Source organism: Colletes latitarsis, chromosome 2 (genome assembly GCF_051014445.1).
Source record: "Colletes latitarsis isolate SP2378_abdomen chromosome 2, iyColLati1, whole genome shotgun sequence".
Taxonomy (NCBI): domain Eukaryota; kingdom Metazoa; phylum Arthropoda; class Insecta; order Hymenoptera; family Colletidae; genus Colletes; species Colletes latitarsis.
The window spans coordinates 23,204,974-23,216,772 of NC_135135.1; the positions used below are offsets into that span (position 1 = coordinate 23,204,974).

The window sequence follows — 11,799 nt, forward strand, 5'->3', positions numbered from 1 at the left end:
AGTTCTAAATGCAGGTCAGGTCGTAGTCGACTCGTTTAAATATAATATCATTATTTAAACTACGTCTGTATCGACCATTGTCTACCACTTATTGACACTTTATATGACAAGCAGCTTTTACGCGAATGACCCAGCTTGAAATCACGTAACTTACTGCGAACGAAGAATGTGATGCACGTGCCGAAGACGTGCTTCGCCTGGAACTTTTGGCACCATAGCAACACGTCCCCGAACGTATCGAAAATACCGTACTTGTCAAAATTATCAAACAGCAAACCTGCACATTCTGTATCTCGTACCGTGTTTCGTCGGTCATCGAAAGATATCGTTAAGCTATTTTCAAGTAAAAAGCAAAACTAACGTGGCAATTTTATCGCAATTTGTTCTTCCTATTAAATATTCTCGACTCGTGTATCGTATCGTTCCGAAAGTCTTTGTGTGTTTCGTAGAGAAACATTGCGGCTCACTGTGAACATCTCTATTCTTGTTCATGCCAGTTTAACCCACGCTTTCTGATCGGTGCGTCTTCAAGATTTATGCCTTTAGTCACCGAACAGCATCCAAACCGACAAGTCGATATTTATAATCCCAAACAATGAGCGTTGACAAGATGCACGACGCGGTATGCGTTACGAGTATAAATAAAAGTGTAAATGTTACATGCAGTGAAAGTAAGACGTTAGAAGCCTTGAACGCACCGGGGTATTTATTAAAAACGAGGGCTGCTTTCAATCATACGCGTTTCGTAACGTGGGGAACCAAAGTTTGTATTTCGTGTTACGTTCCCTCCTGGATTACAAACAATTTGGTCAATCTGAGTTTCAGATTAAAAGTAGCGATAATTTGAAAAGGAGGCTAAATGAGGTACATTTTATATAATTTTTGTGCCCTCCGTTCATCGTTCATGTATAGTGTAAAGCTAAGAAGTTGGCGCCTGGAAAAATTTATGATTTGTTTGGTTCTAATGGAAATCTTTTTCTATAGACTTATTTCTAGCACAGGTGATGTTCTTATCGAACGAGTAACGTGACAAACAAAGGAAATAAGCGAAGAAGCTAAAGCTGGTAATCTTTGACTCTCGAGTTCCGTAAAAATGCAAAGAAAAAGCAACCGATTCGAGCGTTTCCTGCACGTCATCCCGAGCAATCTCACGCAAGTATCTCACGCAAGTACGGAGTTTGACACCTCCACGTAATGGAGGCGAGATTGTCGGTAGCCAAGGCCGATCTACGGCGAAATCGACGAGTCGTGGCTGGCAGTAATTTCGCGTCGCGCTCGCCTAACCTATTGCACGGCTGGCGTGGTCATCTTTGCACTCTCGCACGGCCGTCCAACGCGCGGAGGACGCAATAATGGTAAGGTGTCCGCGTTATAACGCGGCATAGGGGCGGCGTACGGTCCTCTCCACCCCCTCGTTCGAGCGTTCCGTCGTTTCTGCCTGTTTCGAAGCGGCCCTAGCTCCTCCGCGGGCCAGGAAAAATAAATAAAAGGCGATCCACGGAACGCTTATTGAAATCGGCCCCTCTGCCGCTTGTTGCCGACTTTGACGGGCCAGATCGCTGGTTTAAAACGCGCCAGCGCGCGAACCTGACGTCTCGACCCCTCCCAGTCGGTGTTGTTGCATTGCTTTGCCCCTCGTTGGCTCGTTGCACGTGCTCGTGCAGACCTTCCCGCACCGAGGAACGCGTCATGCTTCTCCTTATGCGTATTTCCGCGCGTATATCGATGCATTATTGCCGCGGCCGGTCGTTAGTGCCGCCGTCGCGAGCCAAAATGGCGTATCTCGAGTAGTGATTGCATCGAGTTCAACGTCCGCTCTCGAATCCGAGGCCGCAACCCACGGGGGTTTTCCCCTCGAGGTTCCGACAAGCGAAAGAATCGACCAGGGGATGTTGAAACGAAAATCCTCCGGCTCTCTATATCGTCTTAACGGGCCTTAAGTAGTCTTACCAGGATTAATACCCGGACTCACGGAAGCTGTCAATTTGATGGATTTCAGATCTCCTACTTAAAGTTACAGAAATCTAAAATACTATTTTTCACCAATTCATATTGAATTTGATCGATGTAATGATACGAATACGCGTACTAATTAACAAAAAAGCGCATTTTGATGTATCCGCCAATAAGACTGGTTTCAATAGAAACAGGTATTCAATCAGCGTCCGTAAATCTAGTGTTAAACGCACTGTGCCTCTCATCTGGTACTTCTCTGTCTATTACGTTCCATCAGCCCCGTTGCAGGCGTCGAGGAAGCATCAAGTTCCCTACGTAAAGATATTCTTTCACAATCTGAGTTGCGGCGTTTGTTTGCGATCGCTACTTGGCGACTTTACGATATATCTCCGATCCTATAAACACTGCGATAATTATCGATCACTCTTCGACCGTTGAAAAGTTGTTAAAGCGGAATAGGCAGAAGCAGAAGTGGTTTCATTTTAGATTTAGTAAGTAAACTTATCGGCGAGTCTAGCTAATATTAATAGCTGGTATTAATCAATTACAACCAACGCCATATCTCGGTGTCGTAAATTTGATAGGCAATCAGCCGGGTATAGGCTAGGCCAGTGTTTCTCTAACTGTGTACTACAGAGCTGACTCGTTCCTAGGAATCTACGACCCCTCAAGAAAAATTAACAATTTCAAAACACACGATAAAAAGTCTCCCTAAAATATGTGTCCGATTTTACAATGGACAAATTTGAGCACTCAGGATAAGAGACGTTCACGCTTTGTTGGTGTTGAACGATCGCACGCGTCCAACGAGATACCAAGCCTCGAGCTCTGCCCGAAGCGTCAGGACGAGGATCGCTTCGCGAGCTTATCGCCAGTGTGCAATTTTCCGATGGTTAATGCGCGTGTCGTACGCGAAGAATTCCGAAGAATGATTAGTTTAATCGCGTTAATTACGACGGGGTCCGCGGAGATATTATTGCTCGTCGAGCAACGATCGACGCCGAGGATCGCGAACGTGTGCTTGGCTAACTGTTTCCTCCCTGGGACCCGGGCGGCGATAGATTTTTTCGAATATCAGATGCGCGCGACCTGTTAAGTAACTCGGCGATCCCGAGGCGTTCGTGCATCGTAAAGCTCCGCTGGTCGAGGTTGGAATTCGGCGATGCCTGCGGAATATTCAGAAACGCGGCCTCGACCGGCTGAATCTTCGGGGATCTACATATTTAGAGTCGTGCACGCGAACGTGACTGTACTTTAACGATCCGAGAACGAAGGTGACGGGTCCGAGTTTACGTCCCGCGCGGCCCGCGGGCGCCGATACCAACGGCGCATAAGCCCAGATTTGCATTCCCGTTAAGGATATTTCTAGATCTGTTCGCTGGAAACATTGGAATAGTGCCGCATTCCGAGCGTGCCGGCGCGCGAGATACCCGCGGCTCCGGTATTAATTAACACTTGACTTTTCTTTTAGCAGGAGCCAGTAGCGACGTCGGTGTTGCGCGACTACGGTTTTGAGATAAGGCTGCGACGTATGTTTTCCTGTAAATTTCAATCGACGAGCCTAACGCGCACTGGCCTCTCCCACTGGTTCTTTGTACACTTCCCTCTTTGCGATTTCGACTTTCAACAACACCGATTCAAGAGGGTTTTTCCAGGGAACGGATCATCGATCTTTTTTCAAATTTTTTCTATGCTTCGATATTTTCCTTTTTGGAATAGAAACAGAAATTGGAAGTACACTATCGTCCGTAAGTCATTGGAGATTTCGCTTGTTCATATTAGAAATTGCAAGCTAAGTGACAGATGCAATTTTCCAAAGCGACATTACTATAAATTTTATGACGCTTATACGAAATTAAAATAAGTACTAAGTACGATTGCACGAGGAGGCAAATTTTGAAGATCGCGTTTAGAAAAGTAAAATCCATGAGATACAATACGTGATGGTCCAGCGACTAATATCCCCGAGCTTGAAAAGATCGAAGCTCTCCAGAGCGTATGTACGTAGCGAAACCTGTATAAAATGGCGACGGTCGGGCAAAGCTGTTGTTTTCCCATAACGTCGAACCTTGGAGCATAAAATGCAGCAATCGTGATGCATTAATTTCGCTGCACGGTCTGTGTTACCCATAAAAGCTCGCGGACCGGCGACACCGGTCGACCCCTCGCTTAGGGCGATCCAGGCAAGCGATCGCGAAGATCGTTGGCGCGCTTCCGCGGGATTAGCGATCGGCTCTCGCGGTCAGCGGAGGCCGTGGCTTTGCATCGATCCACGGAGCGTTCTCCCTGGCCAGCAGCGGAGAAAGCACGACGTGGGAATACACGTCGCCGCGGATTACGCCCCCTCTTCGGCTCGGTCGCTCGTGCGCGCGCGCGTTCACGAGATCGTACCGGCGAGCAGCGTGTTCACGCGAACCAGCGCGTTATGTCGTGCACGTACGTCCATGCACCGAACCAGTGTGCGCTTCGAACCGCGGATAAGTATTCACTTTAGCCCCGGTTCGTGACCTCGTATCGCCAGGCATTACAGCCGCCTTTTTATCGGGGCGCCACGTCACGGAGGCTGCAATTACTAATTTAGAGGCGAGACCGAGTCGTGCCAAATCCCTCGGCTCCGAGCCGCGCTCGCCGCCCTCTTTCTCATGTTATTTGTACGAAGAGGATGGTATGCGCCGGCCGAACTCCGCGCGAACCGAGCATCCGTGGATCTTGCACCCCTCCACGTCTTTGGTGGACGTGGTAGCCGCGGGTACACCGAGATCCAACGGATGCAACCATCGAAATATGCACACCCGCGAGACCGCGATAATTACACGTCTGTCGCGGCGCATGAACGTCATTTCCTAATTGTGAACGTCCCGCGGAAGGAGAGAGAAACGAGACCCTGGCACTTTTAATCGCGGCCGTGACGGACGGGCCGCAGGTAATAGAAAAGCGACGGCGGATTAATTGCGTCGGGGAACAGGGTCGAGAAAAATGGCCTCTCGCCGATACGGTTTTAAGTACTTCAATCAACAGAGGAATATCGAACGCATTAATATCCAATGTATATCGTTGCCAATTTATTACTGGGGCTGTTCGTTAACGCGCGTCGCTCGAGGTTGTCCATCGCGGCGCGGCGAAATCGATATTATTATTAATCAAAATCGAGCGGCCCGCGATTTCGCCAACGCCGAGTCGACAAATCTTTCCCGGATCATTCCTCACGAGCGCGCTTCCCCACCCATCGCCGGTGACTCCGGTGCTTAATTTAAATCCCTCTCTATCCCCCCAGGGAGAGCAACAACATCGAGAAACCGGGATTCGTTTCCGACCCTCCGCTCGTATCGTAGAACAATGAAGGGCCGCTATTAATATTGGCTCACTATCTCGCCGGTATCGCGCGTTTCACACTCCCCACGCACTCGAATAACACGGCCCGCGTAGGGACATTTTCATTGCATATTAATGTCCCTCATTACTGCCACTCCGCACCGCATTACTCAATGCTACACCGCCGGCCCGTCTAGTGTTTCAAACGGGATCGAGGCGGAAATGCTATTGACCGCGTGTAGGCTCGAACCGCGAAAAATTGACCCCCTCCCCCTCGTCCCCTTGCACCGATACGCCAACATTTCGACGGCGATTAACATTTATTCGACGCCCCTCCCGGTTGATTAATACTTTCCGCGGCCCCGGGGCATTTGTACGTTTCCGCGAGTGACCACTCTCGATAATGCACGGATTAGCAATAATAATTCCATTTTAAGAATTCTAAAAGAAACACAAGATCCCGAGTATTACTAACGTTAACTGTTTTTACAGCTACGAGGCGCGTTTAATCCTTAAGTGGACTCTCAATCTCAACAGAATCATTTTACTTAACGTTGATTTTTACCAAATTGGTAAATGGAAATCAACTTTCCTTTAAAGCATTTAGAAAATTATGAACTAATGGAGGATTGCGTAAATTTTCAAACAATCAAACTTGCAGAGGACCCCAATGATCCACTTAAGGGTCAACGAGATCACGTTTCAAGTATAATTAGCTGAAAAGGAGAGAGCTCGAGGCCTATTTGAGCAACACCGACACCCGGTCGTTTGCATACGATGCCGGTTAACCGGTGAAAAGGCGAGGTGGCCGATTATTAATCGGTCTCGCGACGGGTCAGGGTTTAGGGGAACGTTTGCCTCCTCCGTGTCTGGGTTCAACGCGCGAGGTCGTCGCGAGACGACGCCGTGGACGACGGCTAGCCATCCGGGACGCTCGCGAGCGACGTCCGGGACATTAGCTATCGAATCGTTGCCCCGTGTAAGAAATACTTAAATGTCGAGGACTCGCCGCGGTCGAGGGAGAAACCGTTGGCCGGGTCGTGGTTTTATCAGAGCGATATGTCAGTGCGTGACAGCGCGGTGTGTAGACATCGGTCACGGGACGGGCAACATTTCTCACCTCTTAGAGCTTAGGCAGGTAAGGACGTCGCGGCGATGCTGTGTCGAATCGCTCGATTAAATTACACCATTTTTCACAGCCTCGTTCGCGTCTACGGGCTGCCATCGCCGCCACAGATCAGACGCTGGTTACAACGACAGTTTCTTCCGATAGCCGCGATACTCGTTACCCAAACTTGACCGTGACGCGTCGCTTCCTTTCTTCCTTTTTCGGGATTCGCTTGTAAGAGATTCATTCAGCGAGAGAGGCGTCTCTCGTACTATCGATTCTCCGTTGCACGAGACTTAATGGTGGTCTCGTAGAGGTTGCAAAAAAACCATCGTCCCACGGGGTATCTCTGCAATCGTGGCACAACTGCGCGGCGATTCCTCGAAAGTCTATCAGCTAGGATATTGTAACTTCAATTTAAAATACTGCAAGAACGTTTCTCGTTCTTATACCACGATTGCTTATATCGCATTGTCTTAATCAAACTCTCGCGTTATAAAGTGTTTGTCGAGGGGCACGTACGAGCGATTTTATAGGTCCTATATATAGGCACTGGAACGGCTCCTAGAGCCATCGAAAAAATGTCGCGTGAGGTGAAATGGCATCTGACTGGGGGAGACCCTTCGATTATCGAACATGCGTCGCGCCGCGATCAAACAGGCAGCTGTACGGTTCTCCTTTAGCTTGTTGCCTCTGTGGTATTCAACATTGTTGTCTAATTGCGAAAAAAACGCTTAGCATACGGGTATTATCGCTGTTTCTGCAGGCACGATTCTTTAAGGGTCGAATTTTTATCCTGGCACTGAAGACTCTGCGTCTTGGACGCTTATTATATCGAAACGCAGCTTGCAATTATTGAAAGAAAAGGCGTACAGAAATAAAAATAACAATATAGGCACCTTCATCGTGTTGTGCATCGATTATATGCGAGAAAAAGAATTCCTTATTTCTTATTTCGATGATAAGTTTCCGATTTGGACCGTCAACTGCGCTACTTTATATAAATTATTTTAAAAAACTGATCGACATTGATATTATTATTATATAAATATCCGTGGAGCTTTCTTATACGATTACGTTTCATTCAACTCTTAGAGTTCGTCGTCTACCACGCATCGAAGTCACCCGAACGGCGTACGTCGTCTACCACGCATTGAAGTCTCCCAAACGGCGTACGTATCACGGGTTCACGGGTGTGCTGCGCGTAAACCAGCCTCAAGATCGATTGAAAATTTTGCTATACTATTCAGGGAATGCTTTAGAATATTTTCTGTTTCAGTACAAGGAACAGAAAAATTTTTATGGGCGTTGAACTTTCACATTCTTCTTGAATACGATCCTAATTTTGTTGATTCTTCGGTGTTTCAAATAGGATCGAACGCTTGGCTTCATTTCATCCAAAACGCAAGTATCAAAGTGGCGAGTCGGTTAGTATCGCGACGAATGACGTGCAAGAGTTATCGCGACTTAGTCGTAAAACCGTGTCGCGATCTGGTTCCCGCGGCGGACGAGCCCCGGCGACGAGTATCGGGTAAAAGAACACTCCGGAGCTGTCGCGTCTACGCTCGGCGTACAGGCGATACAGGCGTACGTACGCGAGCGCGGAGGCAATCGCGAGAAAGCAGGAAGGTCGCGGAGTCGAGGAGCCCCAGCGGTCGAGACCCCGCAGGAATGCAACGGCGGCTCGAATTAATAGATCGAGGGACCCGGGCGAATTTATCCGCTTCGTGGCGGCGAGTTTAAAAGCGGCGCGGGTCTCCTTTGCATCTCGATCTCCGGCGGCAACGGGGGACGAACGCGGGGGCCTCTGTGTATACGCTGGAACGTACAACGTACAGACTCCTGCGCTCTCCGGAGAACAGAGAAGCAGAAAGAGAAGACAGAGCGGACGTTAAAGTGGAGAACCAACCAACCGGGATATGTGGCTGCGTATACGTTCCGTAGGACGACGGAGAAAAGTCTGGCAAGGCTCGAGCTTCTTCTTCTTCTTTGTCGCGTTCCACCTTCTTCCTCTCGATGGTAGTTCTCTTCCTCTTCTGTTGCAGCTTCCTCTGGTCGGTGGGCATAAGTAAGAGAGACGCCGGACCGGTGATGAGTCCAGACAACGGTTAGATAACGGGGAATCGCATTTAGATAAGAAGCGCGGAAGAGGCCATTGAAAATATTCGAATCCGGCGAGGCGCGAGGGGGCCCCATTAAGCGTTCTGCTTCGTTCCGCTCCGCGCCGACCCCCGGCACGTGCGCCGTCCCCGATAACTTCCATATAAGAAATGTCCACGCAATTAAATCGCGCCGTTCCTCTCTTTCTCGTTTACTCCTCGCCATTTTGGCGCTTTTTGGATGTTTGTTCGTGGAAATTTCCGTTCGCGTTTTATATTGTTTCCCGAGGCACGGTAAGGTAAACGACGCAAATTTCTGACAAATATTAGGAATCATTGATATGTACAGATAACGAGATATAAACGAAAATGGGGAATTAGACAGAATCTTCTAACTCGGCGCGAGAAAGTGTAACTAATAGCTGTTGTAAACAGATTGTTTGGTGACTATGCTATTGATTTAACCTCATAATTGATACCGTAAACCGGGGGAGCATTAGCGGGTTCGCACATCCAACATTCGTACACTTTTAGCAAGGTTACCGGGAACAGTGGAACCAAAGATATTACGAACACCCAGCGGAGGGTATCGATCCTTTCCGTGAACGAAGTTGACGAGTTCGTCGACGCGACGCCCGGATCTCAAGGCCCGACCGGGCGTATCGCATAATTACTACGGTTTACAGCGGTCTTTACACTTGTTTCTTCACCACTGTATCTACCTCTGCATCTGTGTAACCGGAGATCGTAGGAGAGAATTCGCCGCGTACGGTTTGCGGTATAAATCCGCGCGGTACCGTCCGGACGTTTTCGTTTTTATTCCGCGTGGCGCGTTCTCTCGCGCCAGCGACGGGCGTAGATAAAGACCTATCGGCAATATAGTATCAAGAACGGCGTAAATAAGGATAATGCACCGTAGGAAGGGTATACTTCCTGTTAGGCGTGTAGGTGTACCGGTGTAAAAGGCAGATTAGATTGGCGTTACCGCCGACACTAAACCTTCCGTGGTTATTAAAAGGCCTGCCTTAACGTACCGACGAATATCGGCATCGAGGCTTGGCGCTTATCGTTCCGTCGATTCGCTACAATTACGCCAAAACCGTTCGTCGGAACGGTATCGCGATCGATTCGACTTTGGTACGTACTTTACGACCGAGTTTAAATGCAAATTTTACGTTCCCTCGCAACGATTGGGCAACCATTTTTCCCTCGTGCAACGGTATTCTGTACTGTTCGTCTATGCTTTCGTTCATTAACAGTCCATACATGGGGAGACAGGGCTTCTCGTTAAACGACTGTAAAAATTAATTCTCGAGGCTACGTAAGCACTGCGACAAATTTTAAGCGAAATATACTCCTGTAAAAGATTGCTTCATTTTTTAAACGAAACGTCGAAGCTGACCCGGAGGGTTAATTCTTCGCAGGTTAGCTTCCGTTAAAGGATGAAAGTTTCAAAGAGCAAACCGGAAAGCTCGTCGATCGGCGGATAGGCCGTCTTTCTCAGACATTCCGGTAGGTCACGGTTAAGGAGGGTCCCTCGGACAGCCGAGCAAGATGGATCTCGCTGATCTCGTTGAAGATCCGCGAGAGTTTCAGCCGTCAAACCGCGCAGGGACGCAGGAGAATGGAGATAGGCCGCGACGCGGGCCGGGGGCCCTTTCTCGATTGTGCGCGCAGAAACGCCGCGTATGGATCGAAGTCGCGAGGCGAAGGAGGCGGCCCAGAAGGTACCACGGGTGGAAGAGGGCCCTCTGCCGATGTATGAAGCTATAAATCTTGCGCGACAAATCGCTAGCTCGGTCGTTCGTTCTCAGGCTAATTGTTGGGACGCGCGCTCGAATGCCGCGCGCTGCTTCCTTTCCGACGTCTCAGCGCCGTCGAGTTCTCTTCCCCGCGTCGCCCCTGGGGCCTTGCTAGCATCGATGACCGCACAATCGATTAATCGATTATCCGTTCGCCGAGGCCCGTGGCAGCGCGTTCCGCACCTGCGTATCCGCTTGTCCGGCGACGTCCCACCGTGCTGATTATTCTGTCGCTTCGTTCATCGCCGCTGGCATCATCCTTGCGACGTCTTGTCCCGCGGGCTCCCAGCATTCCCCGATTTCGAGGGTCGATTCCGCGCGGCTCTCCTCCGAAAAAGGCAAAGGTCCAAGTTCAGAACCTTCCTTTTCCCTATTCTGTACTTGCCATAACTGACTCGGGCAGCAATACCCGATGGGAACTTGTACTTAACCAAAATCATGCTATTACGTAGTCTAGACACAAATTACAAAAAAGTGATGAAAAAATGAGAGCGTCAAGGGGTTAACAGTATCTGTAACAACGTATCACGTTTGGTACAAGTTTGAAATTTGCATAAATATTTGCAGCCCACTCGAGAGTAAGAATACGTAATAAAGTGATGTAATCTCATAGGTGCTACAACATTGCAAAGGTGTTTATATAAAAAAATAGACATATATGAAATTTCAATAGTGATAAGGTGACGATTTCTTGACATCGGGGTCGATTATCTCGCGCCAAAGTGGACAGTAGAGAAGCAGGAGGAGGAAGAGGATTCCCATCCCTCGACGTTCCAGAACGAGGGTAATTTCCCTCTCTGACGACGACACACGTGAAACAGATCGATGGTCGGCGAGATCGCGCGAAGGAACGCAATAGATTATTTAAATTCCCAGGTAAATTCAGCGTGCATCGCGAATTCTTCAGCGTCTTCGAAATTGGGCTCTTACCCGACACTCTCGACCGTGGATCCCCAGGCGTGGATCGTATCCGGGTTTCTACGCCGACCTGACACTCGTGTGTGCGTGGACGAACAGCATACGAAGTGCGTGGTGTCGTGAACGACAGTTTCAGGAGAACAGAACGGGCCAGGCATCATTCTGGTTCTCAAGTTGCTTCGTTCGATCTCGTATCAAATTATATGCAATTAACATTTTGATACTTTTCACAAGTGCACTCAATTTCGTTACCGATCCAGGTCTGCTTTCAGTTCCTTTCAGTGGCCCAAGTTTATATGTTCCAAGATACCGTCTCACGTTAAGAAAATCTTAGCTATTTTATTGATTAGAGAATATAATTTCACGGCAAAATGGCGTCCGTTCGAGGATGGTTTACGCGTCCGGCGTACTTTGGAGCCAGAGTGGCCGCGGGAGAAATCCTCGCGCGTCCATTACAACGGCCAGTTGTAAAGAAACTTTCTCGGCTAGCGCAAACAGTACTATCGGTATTACACGCGATAAGTCTGACTGCGGGTCACGATCCACGAGAGCGTGCAGGTGCGTTCGCCGCGTCTTTTCAGCTTCGACGCGGATCACGGTCGTC

At 48.9% G+C, this 11,799-nt stretch overlaps 1 protein-coding gene across 1 annotated transcript; it reads left to right on the forward strand.

The window, feature by feature from the left end:
- The first annotated feature begins 859 nt into the window (after positions 1–859).
- On the forward strand, positions 860–8,575 carry LOC143348426 (uncharacterized). The gene is given in 4 exon segments (XM_076778613.1): positions 860–864; positions 7,953–8,266; positions 8,321–8,516; positions 8,518–8,575. Coding segments are annotated over 4 exon segments (573 nt in total).
- Positions 8,576–11,799: the final 3,224 nt, after the last annotated feature.